This window comes from Lagopus muta, chromosome 1 (genome assembly GCF_023343835.1).
Source record: "Lagopus muta isolate bLagMut1 chromosome 1, bLagMut1 primary, whole genome shotgun sequence".
Lineage (NCBI taxonomy): Eukaryota > Metazoa > Chordata > Aves > Galliformes > Phasianidae > Lagopus > Lagopus muta.
Window position 1 is genome coordinate 130,149,800 of NC_064433.1, and position 18,288 is coordinate 130,168,087.

The 18,288-nt window shown below is 42.6% G+C and overlaps 1 protein-coding gene across 3 annotated transcripts in view; it reads right to left on the reverse strand.

Moving 5' to 3' along the window:
* Window positions 1-14,294, reverse strand: part of GABRG3 (gamma-aminobutyric acid type A receptor subunit gamma3) — a 301,129-nt gene extending 286,835 nt beyond the window's left edge. For 2 of the 3 annotated variants that reach the window (XM_048963997.1, XM_048963979.1), the window contains exons 1-2: window positions 13,712-13,932; window positions 10,939-11,087 (exon numbers count right to left, since the gene is read on the reverse strand). In XM_048963997.1, the coding sequence (XP_048819954.1) occupies window positions 10,939-11,087; window positions 13,712-13,764 (202 nt within the window). In that variant the 5' untranslated portion in view covers window positions 13,765-13,932. Of the gene's footprint in view, window positions 1-10,938; window positions 11,088-13,711; window positions 13,933-14,249 lie in introns of those variants that run through there. The other variant, XM_048963988.1, reaches the window with a different exon arrangement.
* Between the last annotated feature and the right edge of the window lie 3,994 nt (window positions 14,295-18,288).

Here is an 18,288-nt window from a genome sequence, read left to right on the forward strand (position 1 = left end):
ATTTTGAATTGTTTTTAAAAGTTTAATGCCTGTAAGTATTTTCATAGTAAGTTCACTTAAGAATGAATTGGACTAGCTTAGCTCTCATAAATTCTAAAATAAAGTTAAAATTAGTATTTGTTGAGAGCTAACCTTTCTTACATTGTTCAAGCAACTCTTAACTCTGAATTGTTCTGCTCTTGCCAAAACACTGGTAGAAAAAAGGTTATGGATAGATATACACTTATTTCTTGAAGCAAAGCAATTTAAGGAATAGGACCACCTAACAAATACAAGACTTCTGAATGCAAAAAAAAATAAGATTGGCTCTACGGTAATGAGATATTTCTTGAAAATACAGTGATATTTTATATTATCTCATTTGTACATAAACTGCTATTTTTATAATGGGATAAGCAGCAATAAATAATTACACAGTTATTGGTAACAGTGGTTAGTAGTGATTACAGCGTTAATGCTTGCTTTGCATTAGTGATGATAAGAATATTTTTCTACATGATATAACAGGTGACATCTAATTACTTGTTTGTTTCTGTAAGGGAATTTATTTCTCATCGATAGTAGTGGTCAGCTAAAACCTTTGTGTTTTAGGAAAATCTACCACACTTCAAGAACAATATAGTAATGGGAAAGTACCAATGAGGGGGAGAACACAATAAAATAAAGAAAAAAAAAAAAAAGAACATTCTCTCTGCATGTAGAAAACGGAATTGAACAACAAATACAACTCAAAGACCTTCACGTTACAGTCAGTGAAATTCTGATACAACTGTAATCCCTATGATTTAAGATCTAACTACCTGAAGAGGAACGCAAATAAAAACCAAAAGGAATATTAAAAATTAGACTTCAAAGAAAGCATGCATGAGTGCAGTATCAGGATGGGAACCCTCTTGTGAGAAGTACTATATTCACATGTAAGGTGCCTTTCTGACCAGAAGTGTGAATGACAGCATGCATTAGAAAGAATCTCTCCATCAGTAAGAAATAACTTTTATTCTTCATATCTTAGCATTACCATCTATCAATCACTACCTCTTTCATCTTCTACCCATCCTTCCCTAATACACAGCTTGTGATTCCTCTAGTATTGTGGTGTTTAGGAATCAAAACTGTAGATCTTAGATAATTAGCTTGGTTTTGCAGTCAGTCCCTGAATCTTCCATTATGGTTTTATTTATATCCATAGGAAATAGTTCCTATGTGAAACCAGAAGACCACTCAAGAATGGAATTTGTTCCTGCAAAATCTAGAAAGCAAGGTTTGGATAAACAGCAGCAGTCACTGGAACACTACACAGTTGCAAAAGAGCAACAGTGTTTTGAAATAACATAAGCATAAAGTTTTCCTTGTTTAAAGATGACAGAATAATTTATTGCTTGGCGCTACAACACTGAAGCAGGAACTACAGCCCTGTACATCTGCCAAATTTACAAATGCTCCCTTAGAAAGGCTCTTTGATAAGCTAAAATAAACAAACAGAAATCCACTTCAAACTGCACTTCTGCACCTAGAAGAGCTAGGAGATTACCTGTCAAGGTAATCACAGAAGTAAGGAGAGATTGAAAATGGACTTTCTCATCTGACAATTCCCAGATTTTTCCTGACCCTTACTTTTCAACTGATGCTTTCCTGAGACTGTATACCACTCTCCCAATCTCATCTCAGATTTCTTAGATGAATTTAAGTTAAAAGAATTAGAACAAGCAGCTGCTATAAATAGTTTTTGGTCTGACAGTTAGATGAAGAATTTGGCAAACATTAACTGTCAACCAAACTTTCCTACTCACAGTGCCTCTTAAGAAAAATACTCGGTATGAGTTTGTTAGTTTGCTTCAAACCATTTCAGTAAGTAATCTGCCAGAAAACCAAAACAACACTTTCCAATAACAAACGTAAGTAAATAAATAAGGACACATTCCTTTTTCTTTTTAAGTAGAAACACTACATTTGAGGGCCTCAGGGTCACCACAATAAATAAAACTTCTCTAGATATCTTTTAGTATGTTTCACAAGAGTTTTACCCAAGAGGAGATGTGAAATGCACAGTTTTTCCCCCACCAGCAGAGAAGCTATAAGCCACATAAGGTGAGCAACTAATCTCTGAAATTCTCTTCTACTCATCTCAATAACTAAGAAATTAGAAAAGCAGAACATCAAGAAAAAAGTTCATTGTCAACAGCATATCCTAATCAGAAATGTTCCTGTGCAAGATTTTATAAGAACCTATGTTTGATGACTATATTGGCACCAGATGAGGACTATGTGTTAAAGATGCATCTAACCTATTTTTATGTCATCTTTTAAAACTCATATACAGATTTTAGACTTCAAAGTCCAAAACTTGGGCTTTGGAGTTACAGTAAAGCAGTTTACGCATCATTTATAAGCCTTGCTATTAATATTCAAAGAAATATCAATGGTAAAATTTGCAGAAGAAAGTATCAATTACTAGAGATGCTAGAGAACTAAAACTGCTGCAGGCAAGTGAGAAATCCCTTCTACCCTCCCACACAGAATAGAGATTGCTCTTGTCTGCATCGAATAGCAACACTTTTCTCAGGAACATTCCTCTCCTCAGATAGGTGTGCTTTTACATAATGCATGGGCACTAAAATAGTTTTCCTGTTTACTCCATACCCATGGAAATGGGCCGCTAATGGATTTCCAGACTGGTGACTGAACCAAGTTTCCTGAATAAAGATAACACACTTTCCCAAGAGAAAAGAAAGCATCAATAGGAATTAAGACATTCCCAATTTCTGTTTATGCTCTTTTTCACTTCATGAGCTCTCACTGGATACAGCAGTCTTACTACTACCTAAGTCCTGATCAAAGCACTCCCATCTAACTGTTTATTCAAGATTTCTTTCAACATAAGCTTAAATTAGACTAGCCTCCACAACCCTCTGCAATGATCAAAAGTAGAGAACTTGAAGCCAGGACTATAGCTTTTCCTTTCTGAGAGGTAACATAATACAAGCATAAGTTACTCTCACCTTCATTCTGTAGTACCTTTACACACTGTTTAGCCCTGCAGGCATAACTGTCTGAAACAACTATCTCACTCACTACTTCCTAAAAACTCTTATAGGCTAACATAAAGAAGAATTGCACCAGAAAGTAGCAATTTTACCTTGCATGACAATTCACAGCTTTCTCTGCACTATGATCTAGAAAATATTTTGATCCAGGAAGCAATAAGCAACCCTCTGTCACCACATATGGGGAAACCCTGCTGGAGCTAATTTTAAAAGTATCAGGTGCAGCAATCAGCAGCTAGCAAAAACAGCTTGACAGTCACGGTGGTAATAGCCTGTGGTGCTCTTTAGGGTGCATTTCTGCAAGACCTAGGAAGACAGGTCAGAAAGAAAAAAAAAAAAGTTCTCAGAGCTTCAGAACTTAAAGTTGTCACTTAGGGTGCACTTGAAAATGCATCTTTATATAGCAACAGAATAAAAGATGTGTTCACTTGCTCAACAGATCTGCTCCTTGCATGCTTTTAACTGCTTGGGATCTGCTATTAAAGTCTGCCCAGCTACCACAGTAAAACTTTCTGTGTTTGCCAACATAAATGAGCCTACATATTTCTGCTAGCTGCACTTGTACAAAACTATTCAAGGTATTGAGAGTTGCACAGCTGTTTGTGAGAGAACACTCTTGTCTTGAAGAACTTGGGTAAGAGTTATAGAGGCAGTTTGGGAGCAAATAAAACCATTCTGGCCCTCAATACGGCTAGAACCTGTGAAGTTAGAAGACACGGGTATTAAATTAGGAGGGGTATGTCAGTGTGCAAAATATATACTTATACACTGTAAAGTGAATTTATTTGGATTTGTGAATAGACAATAAATACAGTAGAGATTGTAGGGTTGAAATAGGTCACTCCAAAAGTAATGCCTCCTATTTATTTCCATAGAAACTACAACAGATTCAAAGAGTATAATAACACTGTTTGATAGAGGAAATTCTCAGCTACAAAACACTATTTTTCAACTGTTTTTCAACAGTCACCACCATTAGTTACACACTTTTTGCCAGCTATGAACAAAAGCCTGCATGCTGCACTCATAAAAATCTGCAACAGAGGAGGTGACCCACTCTTGCCATCACCTCTGCTGATACACACCACCCACTGCACCTCACTGATCTCACATCTACTGCTTGGTCTCCATAAACATTCAGCAAGCATTAATGCATGTCAGTGAGTGTCATTTTTTCCACACGGAGGAAGTCAGTGATATGCTTTTGCTTCATGTGCACTGCCCTATCAGACGCCACTTTGACAGAATGCCTCTCTGCTGCCATCTGTCATGGAATGGAATAATGGCAGGAAGGTTCTAATGTTGTGGGCCAATATAATAGAACAGGAGGCATTACTTTTGGAGCAGCCTTTGTACATGAAGAATTCCAGAGGAATCTTAGTTACTGCAGCATAACCAAAAAAAAAAAAAAAAAAAAAAAAAAAAAAAAAAAAAGGAAGGAAAAGCAAGCTTCTCTTTTCTGCCCTCTGATTGAATATCAGTAAAATCAGTATCATTCATTACTGTTTTGTCTCCCATTTGTTTTTCTGCCTCATGTCTGACCAGATGTCATCTAAGTGACTCAGAGGGACGGGAAGTTCTGTCTTTCAACTTTATATTCCTTGATTTGCGGTTTTTGTCTTATTTCAGCTTTATTACCAATACTTGTGATAACACTCTACTTTCAGTTGCCCTGAACAGTTTGAGTACGCTTGACAGTATTCCCCTCTGGTTGGCCTTTTTCTCAGCAGCATTATTTTACCTCACTCTCTGATACAGAAGCTAATTGAAAGTATTTAACTTTCCTTGGCAGAGCATAAGTAAAAGTAAAGACCATTGGGGCAGCCTAAAACTCAGTGGAAATAACATCTGTACTGATTTTTTAGGCTTTTTAAGCGCTAAAAGAGAAATTACAGATTTCCCAACAATGCTTCTCTCAATAGGAACACCATGGGGAGAGGCAATGGACAGCAGTTCTAGCTGTTTGTACCTGGCAACTGTGTAACACGTTCTAGTCTTGTGCTCTGGGAAAGTGCTGTAGTGTATTATTACCTCTTGTGAGCACTTGGCGTTTGCCATGGCAAGTCTGTGGGACTGTGGTATAATCCACATGCCAGGCCTCCTCGTATTTATATTTCAGCCATCCTCTATACCAAAGAGGTTTTATCAGGTTGGCTTGCAGAATGTGCAACAGCAAGTTTCACATTGACGAATAACCTGTGCAATAGCATCCATAGCAAAGCCCACCCCCTCGATCCCAAGCCCATCCATAGGTTACATCTCTTCCTTGGTGACTTGAAGTGTCACAGGCCCATTAAGCTACAAATAGTTCATCCTTTTGTTGCCAGTACAGATCTACCTGAGTCACTTCAATTCCAGTGGCCTGATCCACCTGCTGGTTGTTCTGATGTTCTTCAGTGGCACAACTCTTGGGTACATGAAAATCTACGTGATGATCCTTTACAACCATGTCCTCTATCCAGGCAACAATATCTTTCCACAATGCAGTGGCCCACATGGGTTTGCCTCTATGCTGCCATTTGATCTGCTTCCATTGCTGTAACTACCATAGGACATTTGCCATCATCCAGGAGTCAGTGTAGAAATAGAGCACTGGCCACTTCTCTCAGCAGCAATGCCTGAAGTCAGCTAGATGTCTTTCACTTCTGCAAATTGGCTCAATTTACATTTTTCTTCAATAGCCTCTGCAACTTGTCATCTAGGACTCCACACAGCAACCTTCCACCTCCATAGCTTTCCCACAACTCATCATTGAACAAGGCATATTTCTTCTCATTTACTGGCATTTTATTACACAGTGGAGTCTCTTCAGCATGTGTCACCTTCTCTTCTGGAGATTTTTCAAAATCTTTGCCTTTGGGCCAGTCCATATCACAGGAGTTGGAGGGTCCATTGCACTGTCATCAGATCCAAAAGTATTCTCTTCCCCTTGAGGATGCTGAATAGTTTTGAACAGAGCTGGGTAGGCAGAGGCCAGGCCCCAGCACGCTGCAGTGATTTGTGCCTCTCTAGAAAGTCTAGAAGGTTTGCTACCTCAGACCTTTTCCACCTATTCCACTAGTTTTTCAGCATTCTGCAGTTATTCAGAGGTAAAATTTCAAATCAGTAGGAGAGCACATTGCTGTAGGCACCTGCCTGTACCATCCCATACCCCCTGCCATTCGTTACTCTCCTGCCTCGAGACAGATCTCTGGGTGATATTCTTGAATAATTGTTTAATCTTAAACGTAACCTGGAATACATTCATGATACATAACAATAAAAGCACACTGGCTTGAATATCCCAAGGATATTCAAAATTCTCAAGACCTACTGTAACTAGTCTAGAGAAAGACATAAATGTAAAAGAAAAAGGGAGGCTGAGGATCTGCTGGACTATGTCCTTCCCTGTCTCAAAAAGCTTTATTAATAGTGAAAAAAATTAGCATAATGACCAGCAATTATCAAACCATCTTAACACCCCATGTTAACACACTCCAGTCAGATCTGCTGTTATCTCAACCCTTTGTGACCCACATAGTGCACCAAAATGACTGTTGTGGTTTAACCCTTTCCCAGCAGGATGGGGGAGAGAATTAAAAAAAGAACAAAACTTTTGGGTTGAGATAAAACTATTTACTAAGACAGAGAAAAGGAAAAGAATAATTATCTCTCTATATATAAGTGAAAGTATATAGCAAGTGATGCACAAGCAATTGATCACTACCGACCAATGCCCAACTAGTCCCCAGCAAGCAGAAGAGAGTGAGATGAACTCCCACCCACTTCAAAATTCTCCTTCCACATGATGTCAAATGGTATGGAATATCCTCTTGGCCAGTCTAAGTCAGCCATCCTAATTCTGTCCCTTCCCAGTCCTTTGTTAGTATGAGTCAAGACTCTGAAATGGCCTTGTCTCTATACAACACTGCTTAGCAGCAACTATAAATATCAGTGTGTTATCAACCTTGTTTTTCTCCTAGAACCAAAACATAGCATCATATCAGACACTTTAAAGAAAAAAAATCCATCTCAGCTGAAACTAAGACAGAAAGGTATTTCAGAAGCTGGGGAAAAGTGCAGGTAATTGCCAGAAGGCTGAAGAGCACTTGATCAGACTGCAGGGTTAGTTTAAGAATATCCTTTTCACTGAAATCAAATGTGCTGAAGTAAGTGACTCCTTGCTAAAGATGCTTATGGAAAGGTTGTGTTCTTTGGAAATTAGCAGGTTGAGTTTAAGATGGGAACTCAAAGTTTAGTTCAGGTTATGAATGACTATTAATATTACTATTGACTTGTCACAACATAAATTTTGTACAACATTAGTTATTGCTTCTGAGCGAACAAAATGAAATAAGATCATTCTCCAGAGCTAAGCAAAGTAGCCACTGAAAGGCAGCTCCTCAGACATAATGTTCTTCATGCTCCAATTGAACACTGCATCTTAAGTCTGGTTTGGAGAGAGGGTTTTTTTCCTACTAGTATCACTAGCAGAATCTCTTATCTGCTAACTCTTTTGATAGGTTGTTTGTATAGTTTCACAATAAATGAAGGAAAAAGAAAAGAAGGTTGCATATTATCTTCCACATAAGGAAGCGATGGTAATGCCTTCACAGTTCAGAATGGATTACCTGCTATGCTGGTCTGGCTCCTTTTATACCATGCAACAAAGCCACAACTGTCAGCCCTATAATTCTAACTGGTAAAAAGTGGCTGAGAATCATGCTAAGATAATTTGTCTCCATAAAACATTCTTCTTTTTAATCAGTATACCAGTGTAATCTCTTCAGTGTGAAGTATTTTCCCTTTCCTTCCCCTCAGTTCCAAAAGGCACATACATTCTGTGTTTTATTGGTATACCACCAGATGCTATTCTTATAATGAAAACTTTCCTATGTTCTGATAGTTATGAAGATGAGAACTCTGACAAGTGTGTTCCCAAGGTGGATGCAGTTAGACATTCCCCTGCTGGTGGAAAACTAATTTCATGTCTGAAGACTGAAGGCTCCTTTTACCTAGATGTGTTTAATGTGTCAGATAGCTGATATCCTTCACAGTGAAACTACTTCACCTAATACTTGGGCTGTTCAATCTCTCCTTCAAAATCCAGTCCTGAAAGTTTGAAGATGATGCATGTACTGCCCAGTGCTACCAGCTGAACATAAATCTCTGCATATATTCTGACCAACACTCATTGATATGAAAACCAAGTCCAAGCACATTGGAAGATATTCCTTTTCTGAAGAGAGCAAGCTCTATTCTGGCTTCTCAGCATTGACCTACACACTCTTTACAGTGGTTTAAATGGGCTGGGCTGGGCAGGAGGAAGAAGAATGGCTGAGGGTCTGTTCACAGGACTCCATTCACTAATGGCCTGGAGATAATATAACACTGATATACTCTGTGCTCATGGTAGGCCAAGTGGGCACTCATAATAGTCCTGTACAGTGATAGATAGTGCCTGGACTTAACCGAGCTAGCCAGAGCATTTGTTTCCCTGGGAAGGATGTAAGACTGCAGAGAAGTCACTGCCAGGGCCAGCATGCATTTTCATTTGTCAAAGTTTTTCTCTACCCATGGCCTTTGGCTCACAAAAGCACATTCCCAAGTCACTTAAAAATTGCAATCCTAAACTGTGAAAGTCCAGAGAAGTACATAATTTTTTCAGGTTTTTCTGACTACGTTCAGAAAGAAGGCCTGCTAAACTTAACCGATATCAGAAACAGTGCACTCAGGTAACTGAGGGAAGAGTAATGTGGCGTGAAATGGTGAGTTCTCTATCCTGTGGGACAGCAGATTTGTTTATGGATTTAAATTGCAATGCAAGTGCTGCCTGTAATGAGTAGCTGATTGCATGTTAGACCAAGATTTAGCCCCCACTGTCCTTTACAGGCTGCATTTCTGTTTCATTCTGAAAGTTACTTCTCTCTTCCTCCACTGGTCCATTCCATGCTTTTTATAAATTAAAAAAACATGCATTTTCTTACTACATGCTCTGTGCCTATTGCTTCTGTTAATATCCCTTTAACTGATAACATATTGATACTGGGATCTTTGCGGCATGGACACTGTTCTGTTGCCAAGACAAGACCATCATCTAACCTGGAGGATAACTTCTCTCAGACAGAAAGGAAGGTCTGATTGTGTGTGAGTAACCAGCTGGCAATTCAGGGAATAACGCCTGATTCTCTAACATTCCCATGGTGTTCTCCTTGACAAATGAGGCAGCTCCTTAGCTTCAAAAGGGCAATGTTGTTTATCTACATCAAAGGTAGGAGGAGGGAAAAGGGACCAGGGAAGGAAGACAGGAGGTGAAGTAACTTCTCTAGCATCTGAACAATGCTCAGCACAAGTTCAGAAATAACCAGATTCCTGTCAAAGAGAAAAATGGCATTGGACTGATACCTTAATTGAAACAGATAGGAAGTAGTCAAGATCTGTAAAGTCTGTTTGGTACTATATATGAAGAACTATGTAATTTAACTCTCTTCACTACAACAGAATTTATGAAATTTTGTGGAGAGACAAAAGGAATTATTTCAGTGACAACGATTTTCCAGTGCTGCAGGATACGTCTGACCTCTATAATTTCATGGCAACTGACATGGGGACTTTGAATGATTACTTTGTCCCACGTAGGCATAACATAATTTACTCTGCCTGAAGACAGTGATATGAGGACACAGTGTACAAAATAAAATAAAATAAAATAAAATAAAATAATTATCTGAGAACGTCTTCCAGTTGTTGATATGGGTGGGGGAACTGCATTAAAGCACTTCTCCACCAGATATTCAAGATCCAGTATGAAAAACATACATGTCAGTCTGCATTGGAAATAAAGACACCAGTCAAATACGATCTTTTTAAATACTACAGGAAAATAAAGTAATAGCTATGAAATAAAATTTAAGCTCCTTTCTTTCACAGTGTGGTATAGTTTTGGGTTTTGTTTTTTTTTTCTTTGTCTGGAATTCTTGTGCAAAAATAATTCAAATGAGGAATATCTACAGAAGGCTCTTACTTCCATCTACACTCACCCAAAGGGATGACTTACAAAGTATATCAATATGCGTGCAATCACCAAATAGTGGTTTCAGTTTTAATCAGTGGCAGAAATTCTCTCTAATCTGTTAAAAATTAGCAATGGCAAGTTATCTGAGGTGGCTGTTTTTAGCATTCTCTGATCCCTGTTTATTCTGAAATGTATGCAAGAAGGTGCAATTAGCGTAAATTATAAATTACCTCTGGTTTCTGTCATACAAACTGTATGTGATCAAACGGAACGGCAGTTGTGCTAAAGCCACTCTGATCTACACAGATATCTACTACCTCATATCTAAATATATCCCTGTATGTATTAGTGTTGCACATGAGGCGCTTCATTCTGTCAGGTTTATTTGGAGATGGAGTGTTTTCTGGATTGGGAGGGTAAAAAAAAATCTAGAGTTGCCTTATTTACAAAAACAAGTCTAAGTGCCTTTCTATAAGCACTGAGGAACGTAACTTTTGTGATCACACTTTACAGGGAGTAGATGCACATTCTTCTCTTGCCATGTCCTACTTTTTGGTTTTTAATACACTCAGTTTTTTCTATCACTCCTCAGAACCTGTGGCTTGAGTTTTCCATACTCCTGTATTGGATGACAGAAGAGCAAAGTATGTTTGCAGTCCTGCCAAAGACCTCGAACTAGTCTTTCCATATCGCTGCACAAACTATGCATGCAAAATAGAGTTTAGCATGCCAAATTACCTCCACATCTTCCCATGAGAGCTAGCATTTAGAAAATGCTGACCTGGAAATGAACTTGAGCCAAAGATAATTAATCTCCACTTTCCCAAATATATAACCAAACTGTAATACAGTGTCTTCTCTATAGATACTTTTCCTCCGTGTGCAGAAGGGAGTACTTACATCCAATATCTGGCCGTAGTTTTTTGTCATACTCTCTCAACAGCTTGTTTAGTATCAAGGTCACATCTGTGTCTTGTGTTTTTGGAGCTAGAACCCATTTTTGGTTGGTTGTTCCATCTTCATATTCATCCTCTTCAACCTTTCTGGAACTGCAATAATAAATCAAATAAACGGATGTTATTTTACATAACTAAAAATCTAAATTTACATTCTGAGTAAATCTGCACAGTCTTCTTAAGTTTTTGATCTTTCCCTCAACTGTGTCTATATACTCAGCCTTAAGCTGTTTTTACAACAGGACATTCCAATTAACATCTGCTAGGTATCTGAGAATGGGTCAGAACTGACAATTATTTGGATGTGGTCTTCTGCCAGACTCTGAAGAAGTTGTTACCTGTGAGTTACTGCAGCTGTCAGAATAGTTTTTTACTCTCTAGTATTTTGTACCTTAGCATTTTACACCAACCTATCCTGACTGCATATTTACCCAGTACATTTACAATATATTCTCTCAAAGAGCAAACATTCACAGTATTACTTCATGAATCCATCAAGAAAACGGATCCATCTCTTGCACATAGGCTAATAAGAGTATTAAAAATTCAGATCTTTTAATACGTCCTGATCATTTTATCCTATTAATAAATTATTATATTCTCAGTGCTCGACTCTCAGTTTAATGTATTACAAGGCTTAGAATTAAGAGCTTTCTCCTTGCATATAAGATGGATTATCACAAGTGCACAAATACATTTTGTAAATTAATTGGAATTCCAGAGTCTCCTTGTGATTTCAATGACATTTTAAAAACAAAAAACAAAAAACAAAAAACAAAAAACAAAACAGCACTACACCAAACACTGAGATTCTCCTTCACAGGTGGCATTATTTTTATTTTCAAAGTACGGCAGTGCAAACGTGGTAAAAGTACAGTTGCCCAGAAATTACAGCTGAAGCTATTTTCACATGAGACTAATTTCATTGAGCAGCTCTTTGTGCATGAACAGTAAAATGTTGATTTGGAGATGTATCTTTTGGTATCTTAGGAACCAAATCTGTTTGATCTGTCTCTTGCTGGAGGAAATCCATGACAGTTAAACTGAGATGAAGTTATCAGGAGAAAAGATAACCTCTGTGGTGGAACCCACAGCAGTAATCATCCACTGCTTGGACCTGCAATTGCCCTGGCAATGTGATATCATTTTGCAGCATTTTCACACCAATGTCAGTAATTATGCAAGGTGCAAAGCAGCACAGAATCAGAGGTATCAGCACTGTCTATTAATGGGATGTGCTATGTCCATCAAAGCAACCTCTTTTATCTCTCTCTCTCTCTCAGTCTCTCCCCTTAATAACATCACTGTCTCTTACAATACCTCAGGTGTCAAGAATATTTGATAGACATCCTATAGCAATAGAAAAAAGGCCAACAAATGCACCACAGAGCATCATCAACCTGCAACATTGCCACTATAGACCCACTATATTTGAGCCTTTAACAAAACTTTTAATTGAAACTGCTCTACAGCCAACATGCCTTGCAGGATTAGCCATGAATCACCTAATATGACTTCATAAATTGCAGGTGGTCTAAGTATAATTTCTATATGAAAATAATTTTTGAAATCTAGATTCTACTGACTTTCCACAGAGAGAGCTCGTATAATCAAGTGCCAGAAGTACAGAAAACTTGAGGACATTTTTAAGTAGATGAGCACTCCTTTATTTGTTCACCCAATGGACATTAAGGACCCTAAAGGACCCTTTGTTTTGTTTTTTCCTTTCTCCCCCAGGTTCAAGGCAAACCATATGTTTTAACATTGCAATTACAGAACCGTTCTCAGAGGAGGCATCATCTCCTAGCACACATGGTTGATATTCTTCAGCTGAAACACCGCAACGGTGCTGAATTACTGATGGAAAAGGAGCTCAGGATCATCTCTTTTTGCCTGCTGCACCCATCACAACTTTGCTGGAGGCATTCAGGCTGTATGTGAAAATGAGAACTGAGTTCACATCGGATCACAATTCCCATTTGCGGGAGCAGCTCCATTAAAACCTGTCACCAGTACAGCCGAGTTCTAACAGAGCTTTTAAACCCCTAGCGCTGGCACTTCCTAGAGAGCACCTCCAAATGATGCAAATTCCTACCTGCCTCCTCTATAGATCAAGGCTGCAGGTGGGAGAGCACAGTGAATCAGACTAAGACCTCAAACAGGCTTTTTTCACGGTGTTTGGTGCTCCTGCTTAAGAGCTCCACTTCCCTTGCTTTTGCCTCCACACCACGAGGCTCCTTGGAAGGCATCTGGGGCTGACAAGTCCCCTGTAGCCATACGGGCACCGTGAAACTCCCCGCACATTCCCATTGCCCACAGCAAGAAGCGCGGGATGATGGGGGACCAATTCCCAGCTGGGAAGGGAGAAGAGCTGCACTCTCCTCTTCAGGGACCACTAATTCTGATGCTGCGAGGAGACACCAGCGGCAAAGTGCAAGCCGCAGAGATGTACAGCTGGAAAATCCCGAGATCGGCGGGTAACGGACACCTAGTAGCGGGGCTCGCCCGCCTCAGCCCGGCCCCGGGGTTGAGAAGCGGGGGAGCGGCGGCTCGAGGAGGGAAAACTTTGTGCCGGGCCGGATCGGGACGGAGCGCTGGCGAGCGGCCCGCGGTGGAGGGGAGAGCGGAGCGAGGAGAGCCCGGAGAACTCCGGACAGCCGCGGGCGCGGAGAGGAAAGGAGCCAGAGGGGTGCGGGAGGAAAAGGGAGCGGACTTACCGGGCGTGGAACACTGAGAGGAGGAAGAAAACCAGCAGGAGCTTAGCGGACATGATCTGGGCAGAGGCGGCCAGGTGAGAGGAGCAGGAGGAAGGAGATGTTGCAGGAGGTTCGCATGCGAGAGGGGATGAGGAAACGAGGTGAAGCTCTGAGGCTCTCCTCCCGTCTATTCTCAGCTTTATTCCCAGAAGAAAATACCCCCGTTCGCAATGCTCCGGGAAAGGGAGGGGGGAAGTAGGGAGAGGGAAAAAAAAAAAAAAAAAAAAAAAAGGCAAAAAAATAAAAAGGCAAAGAAGCGGGCTGAGGGGAAACCCCGGCGGGGACCCTCCGGGCCAGGTGCAGCTCTGCGCTCCGCCAAGAGCCGCTTCCCGCAGCCGGCAGCGGGGCGGCCCCTCGCGATGCCCGGCTGCCGCTGGCCGTACCCCCCAGGCTGCCGAGCCCGGGCCCCGCCGGGCCGCGGGGCTGGGGCGGGGAAGGGGCGCAGCCACCCCGTCACCGAGCGGCGGCCGCAGCCCGCCCCGCCCTGCCCAACAGGTACCTGCCTCCTCGGCAGCGGGGCCGCCTCCCGCCCCGGCCCCGGCAATGTGCGGTGCCCCCGCTCTCCCTCGGTCCCCAGGGTGCCGGGGAAGCCGTGGGGAGATGGGCCGGCCCCGCGGGCATCCCGCTGTGCCGGGCGGGGCGGGGACGAGCGGGTGGTGCTGTTCCCGCACAGCCTTCCCCAGGCAGAGCCGCAGCGCAGCGCGTTGGTGTAAGGCTCCGTGTGGACGTGTGTATGGAGAAGTTTGCGCGCACCGTGAGATGCAGAGATACAGATGCACGCAGACGTGTATTTTTAAGATAGAACGTACACTCGGACTTGCGGGCGATCGGACTGCGCGGATTTATATTGGGATCGTTGGGATAAATTAGGATTTTTTGCTGTGATTGCAGCGAAGTGTGTTCAGGGCAAAAAATAGTTTGGTTCTGGACATGTTGTGTCTTTCCGCTCTGCTTCGAACAACGAGGATGTGATTTTTGGCGGCTTGAGCTCTCTGGGTGCGGGGTAATACGAGAGATTCCCCTTCACTGTCAGACTGGGAGATGACAAAGTGCCACCGGGGTTCACAGAATCATAGAATCATAGAATGGCCTGGGTTGAAAAGGACTACAGTGATTATCTAGTTTCAACCCCCCTGCTATGTGCAGGGTCGCCAACCACCAGACCAGGCTGCCCAGAGCCACATCCAGCCTGGTTACAGCAATCTGGGAACAGCCCTGCTACGGCGCTGTGGGCGGGCGGCTCACTGGGACTCGAAATCTCAGGGGCATCAGTCTTTGCTTCCTATCCCGCTAGGCATCATTTCCAAGTTCCGGGGGATTTGCTTTTAATTATGATATTACATTAAACAAAAAGTTCTGCTGGATGGAGGCGATTTGCTTTTAGCACAGCTTCCGCACGATGCCTAGAAATGCTCGCTGGGGAGCGATCTCTGTTCCCGCAGTTATTTATTGAAGGACCGAGATAGCTTAGGGAAAATCCGCTGCGAGCCAGGCAATTCCCAGACCTACACCCCAGGGCGTTTTTCAGCTAAAACTTCTTTTTATCAGATGATACAGCAGCTATTCCCTCTGCCCGGGGTTAACCGGGGGTACCCGCAGCCCCGTTACACACACCCCGGGCTTGCCGATGCGAGCGGCCCGCAGAAACAGCGGTGTTGCGGGAGGAAGAGGTGAGGAACAAGCACCGCACCCCGGCTTCAACAGAACCTCCCGGGCCGGGCCGAGCCCCCGCAGCGCTCTGCCGGGGGCGGCTTCCCCGGTGCTGCTCCGCCTCTGCCCACGCCCCCGCCGCGTCCCCCGGCGGCAGCGGGGTCCTCTGGTGGCGGCGCTGGGAAGAGCGGCGGCGGGAAGCGGCTGCCTGCTGGGCTTCCCCGGCCTCCACCCGCTGTGGAGCGGCGGCGGTGCTTAAGATTTCCTTTCTCTTGTCCTCGGTGCACCGTATTGCTGACCATGGTTTCCTTCCTACTCGCATTCTTTTATCTTTAAACCTTGCTCTTGCCTTTCCAACTTACGTATTCAAGGATTACAATTACCCAGCACGCATTTTAATAAAAGAACACTTTATTACACACTGTAATGAGACTAAAATGTTTATATTCTCCGGCACAATGAAGTAGATCCGCTTTTTAATTTACTTTTCGTTGTGTGACTGCATTTTCACCCCGAGGGATGCTGGGGTGAAAAAACCTCTAAACCCTTTGTGGTACTTCTTGTCGCAACAGCAACCATGCAGGGAGCTGGTTCCCATAATCAAGGGGGAAATGCAAAGAGAGGGAATAGGGCTCACAGATTGAGTACTCCCTGGCCAGAGCTGGGCTTTAGCAGCCTGTGCTGAGCGAGAAGCTAAGTGAGGGTCCTGTGAGACCAAAGCTGTTGTGAACAGCTGGAGTTCCGCTTTGTTACAGACTGGGAGAAGAACACCTTGAGAGCAGCCCTGTGCAGAAGGACTTGGGGATCCTGCTGGACGAGAAGCTAGACATGAGCAAGCAGTGCATGCTTGCAGCCCAGAAGGCCACCTGTGTTCTGGGCTGCATTAAAGAAGGGGTGGCCAGCAGGGAGAGGGAGGTGATTGTCCCCCTCTACTCAGCTCCTGTGAGGCGCCATCTGGAGTGCTGCATCCAGGTCTGGGGCCCCCAGTACAGGAAGGATGTGGAGATCTTGGAGCGGGTCCAGAGGAGGGCCACTAAGATGATCGGAGGGCTGGAGCACTTCTCCTATGAGGAAAGGTTGAGGAAACTGAGATGGCTTAGCTTGGAGAAGAGAAGGCTCCAGGAAAACCTCATTGTTGCTTTCCAGTACTTGAAGGGAGCATGTGGACAGGAGTGAGAATGGCTGTTTACAAAGGTAGATAGTGACAGGACAAAGGGGAATGGTTTTAAACTGAGACAGGGGAGGTTTAGGTTAGGTATTAGGAGGAGGTTTTTCACACAAAGGATGGTGACACACTGGAACAGGTTGCCCAAGGAGGCTGTGGATGCCCCATCCCTGGAGGCATTCAAGGCCAGGCTGGATGTGGCTCTGGGCACTTGGTCTGGTGGTTGGTGACCCTGCACATAGCAAAGGGTTGAAACCAGATGATCATTGTGGTTCTTTTCAACCCAGGCCATTCTATGAATCTAAGTTGTTTGGACTTTGTAACATCTAACCTCTTTTCGTTCTTTTTCACTTAGAATTGAAGAAACGTCCATATAGAGAAGAATGTCCAAATAGCAGAAGATGCAAAAATAGTGAGGTGAGGATGCCGTCTGAGACACCATTACACCTCAGTGGCCATATTTCAGTGATGTAGTGAAACAAAATTTCACAAAAAGCCAGAAAGAATTCAAGCAATTTGATCAAGCGCTGCTTTCAAGCCATATAAGTTCCTCTGAACTGCCAGTTCCAATCTGAGGAGCAAGGGTGTTAGGGGAAACATATCCTTATTGCAAAAGCCATTATCTCCAAATTTAAAAAACAAATAGCTGTTCAAATGCTGCCTTCATCTTGCCTGAGTAACAGAGCACTTTCATTCAGTTTCCTTGAAGGTTTAATTTATATGTTAAGCAAGAATTTTTGAGAGGGAGGATTATTTCATAAAATCATTTCTTTCTTAGCTTTGTACAAATTCATTTAGTTATCCCACAGAGGGCATATTCCGTTTACAAAAACCAGAAAGCAATTCAAGGTAACTGAGGAGGGTTACGATTTGAAAACACATTGTTGCCTGAATTCATCCTCAGAATCAGCTTGCACAGCTCAAATATTTGAAATAGAAACCTCTTCCGTTGTATTTGACTTGTTCTTTCACTCTTCATAGGTACAAGTGAGGAAATTTGGCAATAGGATTGCATGCACTTACATTCCAGTGCTGGATTGTTGTGACAAATCACTTTTCAACTCTTTCTCATGAACTCATTACAGGAAAATCCCTTCGACAAAGCAATCCCTGCTCATTAATCCCTTTGGCTGTGACTGAGCTGGGAGGGAGCTGTGCCCGAAGCACTGGGCTCCATGCAGGGGCAGCCCAGCAGGCCAGTGCAATTCCTGACACTGCTGAGCCCACCCTGGTGTTCCATTGCAGTTGTGGGGTGTTAGGCAACATAAGGCTGTGGTTTTTCAGCATTCCAGCCTGGAATTGATGGGCTCAGTGGAACACCTCCCAAGCTGTGGGATATCTCCTACTGCTCAGGCAGCAGCACTCGCTGGGAGACCATTGCTGCTTCTTCTGTCACTTCAGTTCTCAGCAAGGACTAGAATGCGTATGATTATCTGGGAAATGAAAGGCAGACAGCTTCTTCAGGAATTTTCAACATGGTTTGGCATATCCACAATAACAGAACAAGCCCTGACCGCTATTCTCTGCTTTTACCTTCAAATGCAGAAAGCAATAGTTAACATAAATGGAAGTGATATTTATCCCTGGAAGTGACAAAATGTTGTGTGGTGTCATAACTTTGGCAGTCAACTGTCAGTCCCGTTACACATCAGGAAAATTTCAATACACTGCTTACCAAAGTAAAGGGCCTGATCCTGCAACCATGCAGCTTCACTGTCCGCAG